The 16,035-nt window shown below is 39.2% G+C and overlaps 1 protein-coding gene and 1 long non-coding RNA gene across 2 annotated transcripts; one reads left to right on the plus strand and one right to left on the minus strand.

Annotated features, from left to right (window-relative positions):
* Positions 1–1,877: 1,877 nt before the first annotated feature.
* serinc2 (serine incorporator 2) lies at positions 1,878–11,168 on the plus strand. The gene is made up of 10 exons (XM_053446719.1): positions 1,878–2,031; positions 4,702–4,863; positions 5,194–5,381; positions 5,531–5,610; positions 6,554–6,691; positions 7,111–7,280; positions 8,508–8,598; positions 8,715–8,877; positions 9,954–10,169; positions 10,255–11,168. The coding sequence occupies exons 1-10, from the start codon at positions 1,993–1,995 to the stop codon at positions 10,391–10,393; spliced, it is 1,386 nt and encodes a 461-aa protein (XP_053302694.1). The 5' UTR covers positions 1,878–1,992; the 3' UTR covers positions 10,394–11,168.
* Positions 10,352–13,058, minus strand: LOC128461674 (uncharacterized). The gene is made up of 2 exons (XR_008342287.1): positions 12,912–13,058; positions 10,352–11,470 (listed from the first exon to the last, which is right to left on the minus strand). It is a non-coding gene; the product is annotated as an uncharacterized LOC128461674 (long non-coding RNA).
* Between the last annotated feature and the right edge of the window lie 2,977 nt (positions 13,059–16,035).

A 16,035-nucleotide genomic window follows, 5' to 3' on the forward strand; every position in this document is an offset into this window, starting at 1 on the left:
CCTCTTTACCACTCATTTGTTTGAATCCAATCCCTGTGTAGTATGTCCTCACCTCATTCTAGCTGGAGAGATAATAAAACCATCGCATGTCTACTCTAGTTACTACCTGAGTTACAAGGTAACTGAGACAACTGTGTTTTACAGTAAAGGCTGCAATCTGTCAACGGTCTCCTTTACAGCCCCAATAACCATTTACTGTTGTAAATCAACTCAGAGAAACTTGATAAACGTGTGAAATCCATGGATATGACGTCAATGCTGCCTACAGGCTCAAGAGACACAGGACAATAACAGGGGTTTAACATACTCTGTTATTAATACTACTACTTCTACAAAATATGAAAGATAAGTAGCAGAATGTCTGTGGCTTTAACCAGCATCAGCCCCTAACATGTGGACACTGGCATTACATAATGAGGCTGTTAACTGATTAACATTAATGGGCTAATGCTCATTATGGCCCTGCATTCATCAGAAGCTAAATCCTGATGTATCTGTGCTGCTGTCTGGTCTTTGCAGTGAGGCAGACTACTCACAGGTGACCACCTTCACTATGATTCTGAAGGTTAGACCCTCACAGATGGCCATTTACCCCCCTGCTGCTTTAAACTCACTGTAGTGACCTTCCCTGTCTTTTCTGTTTACTCACCGTATGCGTGCCACCTCTAGTGAAACAGAATCAGTACATTTTTGCTCCAATATGATCACACAGTTTGGCCAGAGGTGTTACTACTCTAGTTAATGAAATATATAAATTCAATCTAGGCTCCTTATGATTTGAATGAAACCCAATACTTTTGGCCATATCTCATGGTCAATATTTCCCAGCAATGATATAGTGTATCTATATTCAGGGGTTATCATACTGTTCCAATTGGTTTTACCATACACACGAGGGGTTAATTTAATCTATATAATTCACTATTACTGTTTGTAGTTTACTCAATTCTACAACAGTATTTAACATAGTTTGGTAGAAAACTTACACAATCTCGTTTTAGAACAAGATGTATGAAGTATGAATTCGATTAACTAGTAATATATGTGTAATACTAAATAGTAAACTTTTATATAACATAATGGCAGAAATATAAAACTGAATATTCATAAAATAATCTGTGTTAAACTGGAACAGGTGAAAACAGTTGCATGCATAAAATCAAAGGTGGTATGAACAGAAATAGGAAAATGTAATCCCAATTTCAAAATGAAGTGTGTCTTAAGAAGGGAAAATGACACTGCTTTAGAATTTTACAATTGTACTCCTTTAGACATGGGATTATAAACATGAAGCTTTATTTTTTTATCAGTCCACTATACATACAAGTTTATGTTTCACCAAAACAAACGATGCAATATAAACAATTATATGTTCTAAACGGCATTGTGGCTTAGGTGTCTGATCCTCCTTGCTTCTAACAATCAGGACAACACTTTTTATAAAGTTAAATTTAATATCATAGTGCACACCAGCAGTTACTGTGAACCAGCACTGTAAGAAAAAATGACAACTAATCATCAGCTCACATCAGATGGTTAATAAAACTAACAAGACAACCATTACATTAAGTTTGACTAATTTGAAATCCAATACATACAATAATACAGTTTAATTAAATATAACGTTGAGGTTAGCTGAATTACATAAAACACATTTAAAGTTAAAGTGGAGTTCAGCATTTGTGGTAGTAAATGATCGGACAATATTGAAAGGGCGAGTTCTCTTTTTCGCATTAACATGCTATTGGTCAACATTTGGAGTGACTACTCGGTGAGCCAATCATTGTCAGAGTTGGGCTATACGCAGAAAAGATGTAGCCTCTGATTGCCTCTGATTGGTAATCTAACATTTTTATGTTATTTTATTCTGAAGGGGGTGGGCGGATTCCTGTGTTATTTTTAAAGGACTTGACGCCGCCATTTTAAGTTGGGTTTCCTCCTTAAGTTTTCCCGAATCGTCTCCGACAGTTCGTCGCTTTGAGAAGAACAAACATGGGAGCTTGTTTAGCGCTGGGCTCCCTCGCCAGTTGTGTGAGTACATGGCTCCCAGTCTCACTGTCACTGTAGCGACGATTACTTGTTTTTAACAGAGACACGAGTTTTGTTGTTGATGTTTCGGGTATCGACGACACGACGTCACGTGAAAACAACTAAAAGCGATATTTTACATTAACATTACGAGCATTTAAATGGAATGAAATGAAAGTTTTAACGTTTCAACAGGCAACACGTACATTTATCAAACTTTAATGCTACATCTGTATTGTCTTTTTGAACTGCGCTACTTCCGGGTTAACCCAGATTCTTACATATGATGTCATTCGTTTTGTTTGCCTTTTTATGTTTTTTGATCTAAACTGTGAACATATGTAAATATAATAGAGGTGTGTTCTTTGCTATACATGTCACATGTATGACCAGTGAAGATGAAAGCAGGTACTGCTCAGTTACATTTTGATAGAGAACATAGACTGTAAACAAGGACACTGCCATCTTGCTCAAGTGAACAGCGGGGTCCAATCACAAGTCAGTCTCAGGCTGTCAATTTCGACTTTTCACCCAGTTTTTTTATTACTTCAAATAACTAATAAAAAAAAAGCTTCCTGTTAAAATGGAAATGTATAAACATCACTGTGATAAGCATTACCTACAATGATAGAAACCATCTTTAAGAAAAAAATGATTTGACATTCTAGCTGTCATTTCGTCCAAATGGTTTCTACTCACTGTAAATGACAAATAAATTTTAGGTCAAATAACCTTTTTATTAGGAAAATCCAACTGTGGCTTTGTCAACCTCCACTCAAAAGCAGCAAAATAACAATAAAGGAGACTTCCAAACAGTCTCACGAGTCTATTAGCATGTGCCAAACGGAGCAAGAATTTAACATCCAAGACTCAGACTGCTCCTCAGAGTGCAGTAAGGTCACTGCTAAGAGATCCCAGCTGTAAACCAACACAAACACGCAGATTTAAAGCAGATTTGATTTCTACAGATTTTCTGGTTATCCTCCAAACATCTGCTGTGATTCAGTGATGAAGCTGGACTTCAGGGTTTGCTACGAATGTCTTAACAATATCTCAGTTTTAGTGCCACAGCCACTATGATTGCTCTCTTGTGATGTGTTTTCTAAACACAGGGAGTTATTGTACAAGCTGGCAGAGGTTTGGCATAATTCAGAAATTATAGGATGCCAGCTTTCAGTACTGGACAGTGTTTAATACTTACATTTTGGACTATGACGATAACAATGGTGCTGGTTGTGGCTACATTTAGCAGCAGTGTGTCAGAGTTCACTGACAACTCAGTCATTCTGTCTCTCTTCGGCAGTGATAATCCTGGACCACAGACTGGTGCAAGTTGTCCTTCTTTGACATTAATGTGTCCAAGACTAAAGAGATGAAAATTGATTTTAGGAAGAATCTAATTGTTATCTCTCCTCTGCTGATTAATGATCAGGCTGTTGAGCTGGTGCAGCAGTACAATAACTCAGCACCGTCACTGATGACAAGCTGATCTTCGAGCCTCTGTTAATGCCATGTGTTGAAAGCTCATCAGTGCATGTGTTTTTATCGTACGCGTCGTCATTTGAATGTCAGTTGCACACTTTATTCCTGTTTTATGAAATCTGTTTTCTTTCATCTGCTGTTGTGGGTCACTTGCACTCTAAAATAAGGAGTGGCTGTAGGATATATTGTAAATGTGTTCAGCAAAATTGCTTGTATGACCCTAAATGACCTTTGGCACTTGGTACAGATTCAAGAAGGTCTGAACCATACTAGATGATTTAAATCACCCACAGCTTACTGAGTTGTTGTTGCTTCCATCTGGCAGAATTAAGAGATTTAAAAAGTCGAGGTCCTTGTGTCCATTGACCTTTTAAATGTCTCACTTTGATCTTATTATATTGTTGATGTATTTATTGTTATTATGTGGGTACTGCTGGCTGCAGAATGAATCATCCCTTGGTGGTAATAAAGATACATTGAACCAGAAAATATGGGGGTTTAATCACCAGCCTTTTTTCATTGTTGTAAAATAAATCTTCAGACTCATTATATGGGTGCTTTGATGTTTAATATTCCCTGTTATCACTATGAGTTCCTCGTAATACTCTTCAGTAAACTTAGAGCTATGAACAGTTTTTGCCTTGAATGTTTTGGAGCTTTTTTGTAGGAGTTGTTTGTTCCCTGGGCAGTATGACACATGCCAGTTCGAACCATGGAAACTGGAATTGTTCACCTCACAGCTGCAGCAATCCTTTCTTGTAGAAGCTTGTGCTCTTGTACTTGTGTTCAGTGGAGGATGGATGATCTCCGCTCCAGTAAGTCTCTGCCTCAGTGCTTCACACATTTGTCAGCAGACCCCATCTGAATCTTACAGGAATCCTCTGTGATCCTGTTTGGTATAGCTTGGTAAAAAACTGAGAGATGCAGAGATTTATTATTACGGCATACCTGATTACTGCCTCTGTGAATCATAATTAATCTCTTCTTCTCTGGACATGTGCTGAAGCAGGACGATGGTTTCCCTGACAGCAGACAAAATGTTTTTTTCTTCTTTTCTTCCTCCATATTCATTGTTGCAAGCCATGAATGCATTACCCTGATTATCCTACAACCAAGAGCCGTGTCCGCAATGTTCATAAAATATGGATCTTTATGCATGCCCTGCTAATTCGTCCCCTTCCTCTTCTCCAGGCGTCCTGTTTGTGCGGATCTGCGTCCTGCCTCCTGTCATCATGCTGCCCTTCAACATTCAACTCCACCATAAGCCGGTTGGCCTTCTCCTTCCTGCTGCTGCTCGGGACTCTGGTCTCTGTTATAATGATTCTCCCAGGCATGGAAGAACATCTTAAAAAGGTACATTAGGATGAGACTGGTTCAGGACAAATGTAATTATCCACGTGGGGATGAGGGGCTGTCGCATCAGGTACCGTTAATCATCGCACAGAAGCATTTCTGAACCCACATGTTATACCAATTCAAGGAAAGATGGGAAACTACAGCGCTCTCATAAAGCTTGTAACCCAGCAACTGTGATGCTGTAGAGCAGCAGGACAGGATGCTTGGAATAAGTGGTTGTTATAATTTCTGTCACAATCTATCTTTTTAGATTCTGTTACACTTCTCACAGGCCAGGATTACGGCCTGTCCAACCCATTATTTTATTGTTCATTTTCACCCTATCAGATTCCAGGATTCTGCGTTGGCGGGACGTCCATACCTGGCATAGAGAACAAGGTGAACTGTGACATCGTCGTGGGCTACAAGTCGGTGTACCGCATGTGCTTCGCCATGGCCTGCTTCTTCTTCCTCTTCTCCATCATCATGATCCGAGTGCGCAGCAGCAAGGACCCTCGAGCCTCCATCCAGAATGGGTAAGTGTTGCACCTCTGGTTCAGCTCTGTGTATAATCAGAGAATGCTGCTCTCTGGTGGCCAAACATGGACACTGCTTTCTCTTAAGATTGCGATTACCCCATATAAAAGGTTTGAGAGTAAAAACATTTTATTTTGTTTCTCCTCAGTTTCTGGTTCTTCAAGTTCTTGGTGCTGGTCGGCATAACAGTGGGAGCTTTCTTCATTCCAGACGGCGAATTTAATACAGGTATGAAGCTGATTCATTGTTGTGTTTTTTATTTTTATTTCTATTTTTATTTTTATTTGAATCCACCAGCAGCCGTCACACCTTCTCGGTGGCAGATAGTCTGCAGATTTTTTAAGATATAGCTTTTTACTCATCTGCAATAAATTATCTAAAAGACAGCAGACTTGTGTAGTATATTTTGTTGAGTTGTGTAATTATATTCCCCCAAATTTTTCAAGCAATTTTTCAAGCTGTTAAAATTTAATTTGGTCAACTGTCATCGTGTCCCCTTTCAATTGTGTTTGTCTGCCAGAAGAGTCTAAATGGACCTTCTATCCATTTTTCATATTTTTAACAAGACATAGACATAATTTAGATATTTTACTTAAACTAAATATCTTTACTGGATAAAGTTTTTTTTCCCCCTGAATGTCTGGAATCAACAGAGAAACAAGCTGAGCAAATGTTTGCAGAGGCTCAGCTTATTCCAGTGTCTTTCCAAACAGCATCAGAGAAACACTGATTTTTAAAGTAAAGCTGTTTTATTCAGTGTTTTTTTCAGTGTCTATTTTGGAGAGGAGGAGTAGACCTTTGAGGATAATTCAGCTCCTGGTTAAAAAAACAAAACAAACTCCTGAATCTGGCAGCTTTGACAGCAGTGGTGATGAGAGCAACTCCCACGATCAAACTAAACTGTTTTATTATTGCTTTGATTGAGAGACCCCATAGCATCAGAAACATGCATGTTTTGAATTCAATTAAAAATGAAGGCTCTATCTCAAAGTTCAATAGTTCAACAAAATAAGTTTAAATAATACAGTTGGCAGTGAATGTTTGCTTAGAATTACATTTTATTTTACTGGTTCTTTGATCAGAAAGTCTGTGAATCATATCAGATCTTACGTTTAGAATGTTTAAAAACCGACAATTCCCTGAGTCCTTCTTCTTTCTTTTGTGCTCTCAGTGTGGTATTACTTTGGTATGGTGGGCTCCTTCATCTTCATCGTCATCCAGCTCATCCTGCTTGTGGATTTTGCCCATTCCTGGAACCAGTCCTGGCTGGAGAGGGCAGAGGCTGGAAACTCCAAGTGCTGGTTTGCAGGTAGAAAGGTCAAATACTCTCCAATTATTGACATAAACCTTTAAGTGCAAGTAGAAAATGTGTTTTTCTTTATTCTCCCATTTTATTCCATCAACTATTTCCCTGCAATTTCTCACGTTATACAGCTCTGCAAAAGTGAATTATACTTCTGTAAATAAATCATATAGATGTGTGTGTAACTGGAACATTGAATTACAATTCAGATTAGCCTTTTTGTGCCGATGACACTGACAAATTACAAAGCAGTTATGTAATAAATCAAAACTGCTTGAAATACACTTTGTGTGAGTTTTGATGGGAAAGTCTTGTTTTACAGAACTAACCAGTGCAAACAATCTAAGACACTCACCAGACTCCAGCTGCAGTTTCGCTGTCAGGTTTCATTCGTATAATGACCTTGATGTTTGTTTATCTCGCAGCTCTGCTGTCGTTCACCATCATCCACTACGTCCTGGCTTTCACTGCTGTCGTGCTCTTCTATGTGTTTTACACCAAACCTGACGACTGCACCGAGCACAAGGTCTTCATCAGCCTCAACTTCATCTTCTGCATCATCGTGTCCATCGTCTCCATTCTTCCCAAAGTTCAGGTAATGTAGACTTATGCTATTTATGGACTGATACAGAATATTGTGATCCAAACAATATGATTACGTAGTTACAAATCTTGTCAATTTAAAAAAATATATTTGTTTGTCGACAAAGCTCAAGAAGAATAAAGCTAATTCATTTGAAAAACACAAAAGAAAACAACTGTGATGAAAGGCATAGAGATTCCTGATTTTATTTTGATGAGAGATTCGATTCTCTTGGGCATGATACCAGCATTGAATTCTTCTTTGGAGAGTTATACTGCTCTTCACAGATGCTCTTCTGCTGGAGGATTTGTTTTTGTATGCAAGTTATTTTGTATTATAGCCAAGTCAGGGGACAGGAAACACTTTTTTCTGTCTTTACGAAACACTTCAGTGATGCTGCCCTGTATCCTCAACATACTCCCACCTCCCTGTTTCACTGTCAACGCTCAACACAATCCAAACCAATTGACTTTTGGTTTCATGTGACCAGACAAAGTCCTGCCACATTCATCAGGCCTCTTCTCATGTTCTCTGGCAAAATATCTTCTTGTAGTTTTGTGCTGAATTATGAGTAATCGTTTTTTTCTTAGTCTCAAACCATAACATTTGACTTCATACAGTGTCTAATTGTCTTATACACCAGTTTCCACAGATGGTCTTTGTGTCAAGTAGCACTGTTTTTTAATACAAGCTTGAGTAAATGGTGACTTGTGCATACCATCATTTGTGGAGGATGACCATTGCACCCTGTTACTAGTCGATGGCGCTTCCTGAACCATACTGCTGCAAATGTGTTTAGTTTACTAGTTCACCGATGCTCTTGTACGTTCTGCCATCTGAAAGAAGACTCACTATCAGGATAGTTAATAACATGTTCATGTGATTAGCCTTAAATGTAACTCACAGGTGTAAACAAATGTGTTAGCATGATCAGAGGTGAACTAAGGTGTGTGGCAGTCTCCACTTGTGTGCTCATCGTTGAGGTTGCACTAACCTTTTACATGAGATCAATAACCTAACTAAAATGAAGCTAGTGAAAGATTATACAATTCTGAATAATTTAACATTTGATCTATTTCAAAGGGGTATATCAGAGAGAAATGTTCTTTATTGTTCAATCTAGGAGTCAAGCCACTAAAAAAAAAACTACCATTTGTCTCCACACAAGCCCACTAAGGGGTTACTTATGTTTGAGAAGCACAGGGATTTATTTTCTGACTCATCCTCATATCTCTGCAGGAGCTTCAGCCCAGCTCAGGGCTGCTCCAGGCCTCCCTCATCACCCTCTACACCATGTACATCACTTGGTCAGCCATGACCAATAACCCCAGTAAGTCTAAATGAGTCAGAGTCCCAGAATCATTTTATTCAAAACCTCGAACTACAAACCTCTGTGGCTTTAAAAGATAACCGACTATTTACACTGATTTCTGTTTCCAACCTCAGACCGACAGTGTAACCCCAGTCTGTTGAGTCTGGTCCAGCCCGGCAGTCCAACCCCAGCACCAGGTCCCGCTTCTCCTACCCCAGCTGCTCCAAATGTCCAGTGGTGGGACGCACAAAGCATTGTGGGATTGGTCATCTTCTTGTTCTGTACTCTTTATGCCAGGTATTTTACCGTCACAATTGGTGTCTTTGTCTCATGATAAATTTAAAAGCAGACAAATTGCCTTCAGAGAAGGAAAAGTAAAACAATGCCAATGGATACAGGAAATCAAATCATTTAACCTTGTGCTTAATTGATTTGTGTAGTTAGAAAATGTGCATACGTTTCATCTTAATTCAAATCATTTATTGACCTCATGTCCCATGGAGGGCAGCATTGACATACTGCTCCTCTGTTACTCTCTTCATTTAATTTATGTGTCTGAATGTAATGTTATAAATAGACTAACAGAGCATTTTAGTTAGAATACCTATAGTCATAAAATAATCAAATCAGCCCATCAAGTAGCTGCACTGTAATTCATAAAAGGGAGGATGCAGGACAGGAGTTTCAATGAATGTTCACATCAAACATCAGAATGGAGAAAGAACTTGATCACAGCGACGTTGACTTTCTGAAACTGCTCATCTCCTGGGAGTTTCACACCTAATAGTCCCTGGAGTTTAGTCAGAAGAGGGTTTTTTGGCATCAAAAACCTAAAAGGGAAAAATCCAGTAAGCAGCAGCTCTGTGGGCAGGAACAGCTTGTGGCAGAGAGAGGAGAGTGATCGAACTGGTTGGAGTTGACCAAGAAACTAGAGTAACTCACTATTTATAACTGTGGTGAGCTGAAAAGCACCTCAGAGTGAGAACAACACGTCCAGAAAATAGAAATGTGAGGCTGAAGACTGACTAATCCAGGGAGACAACCTGCCTTGTGTCAACAGTCAAGGCTGCATGTGGTTTACCATCTTCTCATGTCCTGGCTCAAGCAAGACAATTCTCCATGTTACAAAGTCAAAGTCGTCTCAAACCTTCCTCTGCATTCTCCTGATCGGAATTCATTAGAGATCCTTTGGGATGTGGTAGGAGAGAGATTGGGAGCATTAATGTGTTTTCCAACATTCTATCCACCTGGGAACAAAATGAATTAAACCTCAAACTGAACTGGGAGGAGATTGTCAGAATGAATTAACTGTCATTTGTGTTGCAATGAAACAAATGTCTGAGGCAGAGTCCTTGTGCTCTCATCCACCACAGCATCCGCTCCTCCAACAACGCCCAGGTGAACAAGCTGATGCAGACTGAAGAAGGCCAGGGTCTGACCGCCGACTTCGAGGCCTCTAATGGAGAGGACGGAGTGCGACGGGCTGTGGACAACGAAGAGAACGGAGTCACCTACAGCTACTCCTTCTTTCACTTCAGCCTCTTCCTGGCTTCTCTCTACATCATGATGACACTCACCAACTGGTACAAGTAAGTATCTGCTGTTCCTTCTGTTTGAACCAACCTTCTGTTAGACAAAACCGACTTCCCTCTGACTTTGTCCCTGGCTCACCAGGCCCGAGAGCGACTACCACGCCATGCAGACCAGCATGCCCGCAGTGTGGGTGAAGATCGGCTCCAGCTGGCTTGGCTTGGGAATTTTCCTGTGGACCCTGGTGGCCCCGCTGGTGCTCCCAGACAGAGACTTCAGCTAAAACCGGGTGAAGTCTGTCAACACTGGTTCTACAGCTTCTCTTGCTGTTGCACTGTGAGGAAACGTAGCTTTAGCTTCAAATTTCTCTGCTTGAGTTTTTCAATAATGACAACTACACATTTAAATTTGGAAGCCAATTAAGGTAGAATGCTTTTTTTAAATCTGAATTAAATAAAGTAGTTTTGGTGCATTCATTATAATGAATAATAGGTTTGTGTACCATCAAAATTATTTGAAAGCCATTTAGGGTAGGAAATATATATATTTTGTTGCCTTAAGCCACTTTACAAGTTGCCTAAATGTTGTTTTTCGTTGCTCATTTGGAAATGTCTGCAGCTGTCTGTAACTGCGCTGCCATTACTCCCTCGAGATTGTTCTTTACTCAGGTTATCTTGACTCTGGTTATTTTCTATTTTTCCTTCACTGTTATAGATTTTAGTATTGAGAGCACTCCATGCCTTTATTGGAAAGACCAACTCAATCTGTGATTATCTCGGTAAGATTTGTGACGTTTATACTTTTTTTAATTCAGTACGATTTTATGGAACGTGCCGTTTAAATTTCTGCAATCTACTTTTTCTAGCTATGCCTTTTTTTGCAAAACTTTGTCCATGTTCCCAATTTTATACCGAGAGTGGTTTATTATATTTTGCACACAAGTTGTTCCGAGGGACCATTTTTGATTACCTTCAAAAAGTTTATATGACACTCAGTTTCAGTGCAGAGCAATGTTCACTTCTCATTATAATGAAATAAAGTTCACTTTGTTTAAATCATTCAGTGTAGACTCTTGTTCTGTCCAGCAGGTGGGACTGTTGTCCGTCCGATAACACGCATGTCATTATATACACTTGAGTCTGATGTATGAGGCGTAAACATTTCTAAACCTGAAAAGTAACAATTCCTTCTTTTTTTTTTTCTTTTTTTTTACCTTGTGATTGTATTTTCTTCAGAAACTGCTAATTTCATCAGGTCTGGTCAGCAGAGGTTTCCAAAACGCCTCACTGCTCTCTCTCAATTAATCCCATGATCCTGCTAAAATGGGATTTATTGTTTTTCGTCTATGCAGGATTCCCTGCTGCAACACACACACACACACACACACACACACACACTCACACACTTACTTGGCAAGTAATGTAGAGGGAATGTGCTTTCCCCTATCCCAAGATCAGCATGAGCAGGGGCCTGAACACAACACTTCATTATACTTGACAATATTCATTCAAGGCTTGGGTTGGGGAAATGAGCGGTCTCTGAAGTCGTGCTTAGACATCTGGTAACAAATCCCAGACGCTATATTGGCAACATTACTGTGCACATTTTGACCCACACAGCAGGAACAGAATCATTATTCACTCAATGGATACCCTCTTTGACTTCTATATGTCAAATACAACCACTTTAACTGCATTATCAATCATTACAACCGGGGATAACTCATCCATATGTGCATCAGATATACTCTGGTTATTTGTATAATGGACAGATGACTGAAATGCACATGCAATAGTTCTAATGCACCAAATAAGAATCATTAAATATTTACTAATAAATAATAATTATTGCTCTTCCATACAGCTGTAACTCACACAAACAAAAATTAACTAAATCAACGCAGTAGAGACAGAAACCTATGTATCAAGCTCCAAAAATACAAGATCTGACATATCCCATAATGCAGCGAACGGTATCTCTTCTCCAGACCCTTGCCACTTGGTGAATGCTAACCTCAGTCTAACTATTCATCTCAAGTTCATTGTGCAGTCGTTCTTCCAATAATTACTAGTTATAAAGCCTAAGGCAGAAATAACCCTGACTTCATTAACGGTTAATTTTTATGAAGTTTTAACCTTGAGCTTGATGAGCAGTTTTAGTTGGAAATGCAGAAGTGAGATGGCAACCTTGAAGCCTCGAGCATCTACCCTCACCAGAGTGGAGAAGGTGCTTACATAGGTCTGGTAAACTCTAATTCTTGTAGTCTTCAGCCCATATAGTGTAGATAAGGATGGATGACATGACAGCTCCCCAAAAGTGAAGCTAAAGCATCTGGATCACCACCTGGTGGCTGGCTAGGCTATAAGTCATAAACCTAGCCTCCATGTTCTCGGATGCGACAGAGACCCAACTTAAAGAATCAAAGTACACATCAGATTCATTGTCCTCAAAGGTGGTTTCTGTCATTGTAGTTATTTCTTATCAGACTGACGTCTTTTCAAGTGTAAACCTTTCTTGTAAGTTTTAGTTATTGGATGCTCTAAAAACGGCTTTGAAACAGCACGATTAACAGCTGAGACCGACTCTAATGTGCGTGAATCTCGTGATCACTACTGCACAGACTCAGCTAGTGGCAGTAGAAGGTGGTGCGTCCATCTTGAATACAGGCTATGCTTCAGCTTCAATTGATGCTGACTCAAGTGACATCAGCTCTGCTCAATTATTCAGCTTTGATGAAGCGTCATCCGGAGCCGCAAAAGGCTGCGTTAAACTTTTCTCACATTTGTAAACAATCACCCTACCGGCTGGTAACTCTGACTCTGATGTTTGGAATAGTTGAGTCGTCCTTTTCTCCTGCCTAAGCAGCCGTGGTCTGCTCTGTTGTTTTGTCCCATCTGGAAAAAGACATCAGTAAAACAGTGAGAAAGACCAGACATATCTGAGGTAGTGTATTGGGTGCGGCTCTATCGGGAAAAAGATGATGTCACATCCTCATGTGTAGCGATTACAACAGAACAGTACTGAAATCAGAAAAACTCTGACAAAATGCACGAGTTGAGCTATTGAGTGTAAATGGTACCTAAAGGTATTTATATTTAAAACATTTACTGCCTATTTAACTGTAAAGATATTAAATCCAACGTTGTATATTAATTCCTTTCAATTATTAAAAAAACACGTTTCAAAGATCTCAAAGTATTTTTTTAAACAATCTCACTGAGTGCATCTGTAGATTTTAATTTATGTTGTCCTTTGGTTAATTAAACTTTTTTTTTTTTACCATATTTGATTGTTTTTATGTCTTACCTTGATAGACATATTCAAAAAATGTATTAACTTGACACATTCTACAATTTTGCAAAAAAACAGTAAATATTCAATCATAAAATATGAAAGACAAGACACTAAAAAAGATTTCACAAAGAACAATCTGTTTGTGACAGTGGCAAATACTTGGGTTTGAAAATGACAATCTGATCTTGATTGCTTATTAGTAAATCATTTTATCGGAAACATTTCTGTAATAATTTACATTGTATATATACAATAAATTATATATTATAGTTGTTCTATATTTTATTATAACAGGATATATATATATATATATATAGGAAGCAGTCTGAGCCAGTGTTCCCTCTGTGCACACACACAACACAAAGCAGGCTAGTTTAGCACAGGCACCAGTTATGTCAGTAATCTGCTGTTGGTCCACTTAATCTGCAGAAATTCGGCTTTACCATGGAGGAGACACCGCTTTTTATTGGTTAATGACACCGACGCTGTGACCTTGACAGTCCTGCTGCACCTTCACACCGTCTCCTCACACTCAGACTGTGTTAAAACAGTCTATTCCAGGCTGAAGTTGTGATGTGACCCACAGTGTTGACAGTGACAGCGGTGGTCCTTGGCCCAGCTCTGAGCCGCAGCCTGGCTTAATGCCATTACATAATCCTGAATGAGTCTCTGATCAGTTGCATAAGCCAGTTATTGGGAGCTCACCATGCTCATCTGCCTGTTGTGTTTGGGTATTCTGGACCATGCCCGGGGGGGTGGGTGGTGGGTACCTTCACAAGCTCCATCCTCATCACAGCCACCGAAAGCAGCCACACCCCTCCTTTGCTGAAAACACCTGGCAACCCAGGTGGAAAAACAAGCTAAAAGGAGCCCTGACACACAAAGGCTTTTAATGGGCCTCCCCAGTGGTCTTCATTAGAAGGGTGATGGTTCACGTCACACTTGTTATCACAGGTACGAGTGTGTGAGGACAAAACAATGTCAGGATTCATCCAGTATCCCTGTTGCAGGAGGAGGGCGTGATTGACTGTTAAAAAGAAGATGCTTCAGGCAAGAAATTAACGATACTTAATTATTTGATAAATAATGGATGAGCACAACTCTCTGAATTCTGAGAATGTGTTTTACTTATTATTCCTGATGTTTCATAAATATAGTATATAGACTCAAAAGTAAGTACGCATTAAATACACTGACATAGTTTAAATTCAGATATAAAGAATAGAGAGCCAATAGAGAACCTAATGTAATAATAATGATAATATATTATTATTATCATTATTATTATGTTTATTATTATTAACTGTATAGTTAATTTATTGGACAAACTTGCCCTAATGGAGCATTAAATTCCGTACAGATTCTCCGGATTTATATTTATATTCTAAGGTTACTCTAAGGGGGCGGGGTCTCGCGGTAGTGCGCGTGGTTCTGAGGCAGCAACGTGTTCGCCTCGCGTTCCAGCTGTGGCTGGATGCTGGCAATAGTCAAGTTAACATGAATTAGACAAATACAAAGCGGAATGTCAGCAATTTGACCTTCAGAATAATTGAAACATTTCTTTAATTAACATTACGTATATATTCATTTTCTTGATTCGTCAACGTTACATAAAGGATAATATAAAAATAAATAATTGATTTAAATAGAAGAATTTCAAATTTAAGTGGCTGGAATAGTTGTTATCTCTCACAACCTACTTTTACTGCATTGATTTGAATTGATTGTTTTACCCCATTCTTTTATAGATTTTACTATTGTCCTTTAATTTTGAATGATATTCCATTTTTAATTGTTCTCGTTTTACGATTTTGTATGATATAATCTGCTGTTTTTTGTTTAAATGTTATTTTAGGATTTCGCTCGTTGCCTTTGATGTGTTTTTGTTTTATTTGTCTTCTTTATATGTGTATCTCTACCTAAACTGATTATTATTATTATTATTATAATAATAATAATAATAATAATAATAATAATATTTATTATTATTATTATTATTATTAGTAGTAGTAGTAGTAGTAGTAGTAGTAGTAGTAGTATGTCTACAAAGTTGTCGCCGGAAATGCAGTTTTGTGTGTACTGGATGACATTGACAGAGGTGAAGATAGCGCGGTGGTAAATCACTGCAACAACTTTCCGGAGGATCCATCCCCTGTTGCCTGCAGAGCATCTGGAGCAGACACAGGGACCGGACCTGTCACGGCATCACCTGCAGCAACAGCTGTCCTACATGGAAGCAAAACAAATATAGAGCGACGGAGCAGAGCGGACAGGCTGAGACCCCAGGTACCAGCAGCTGGAAGGGTAGGGATCAATAATCATAAATACTGTCAACTTATATGTTGAATGAGGTTTTGATAAGGATGACATTGTCAAGCATGCTAGAGTTAAACACGTCGTTTCCGGTCCGAAATGTAACCTGCGGCCATCAATAGAGGACGCTGATCTGATCAAAGACAGCCGAATAACAGTTTAAGCGGCATGCTATTGTACAAGATGATCCGATGGAATGATCGCACGTATTCGAGCTCCTTTACAATTCCAGTCGACCCGCAAGGGCTTGTTCCTCCCGCGCTTTTATTCTGACAGCTCTATTCGAGAGTTTCCTGTGCGCGGTGGCAGAAGCTGCGG

This window comes from Pleuronectes platessa, chromosome 18, assembly GCF_947347685.1.
Source record: "Pleuronectes platessa chromosome 18, fPlePla1.1, whole genome shotgun sequence".
In the NCBI taxonomy this organism is placed as follows: Eukaryota; Metazoa; Chordata; class Actinopteri; order Pleuronectiformes; family Pleuronectidae; genus Pleuronectes; species Pleuronectes platessa.

Excerpts from the sequence above, each read along its gene's own strand:
- serinc2 (XM_053446719.1), top strand. The coding sequence starts at position 1,993 with ATGGGAGCTTGTTTAGCGCTGGGCTCCCTCGCCAGTTGT. Across the intron at positions 5,611-6,553 it reads AGACGGCGAATTTAATACAG|TGTGGTATTACTTTGGTATG; the intron begins GTATGAAGCTGA and ends TTGTGCTCTCAG. Across the intron at positions 8,599-8,714 it reads AGCCATGACCAATAACCCCA|ACCGACAGTGTAACCCCAGT; the intron begins GTAAGTCTAAAT and ends TTCCAACCTCAG.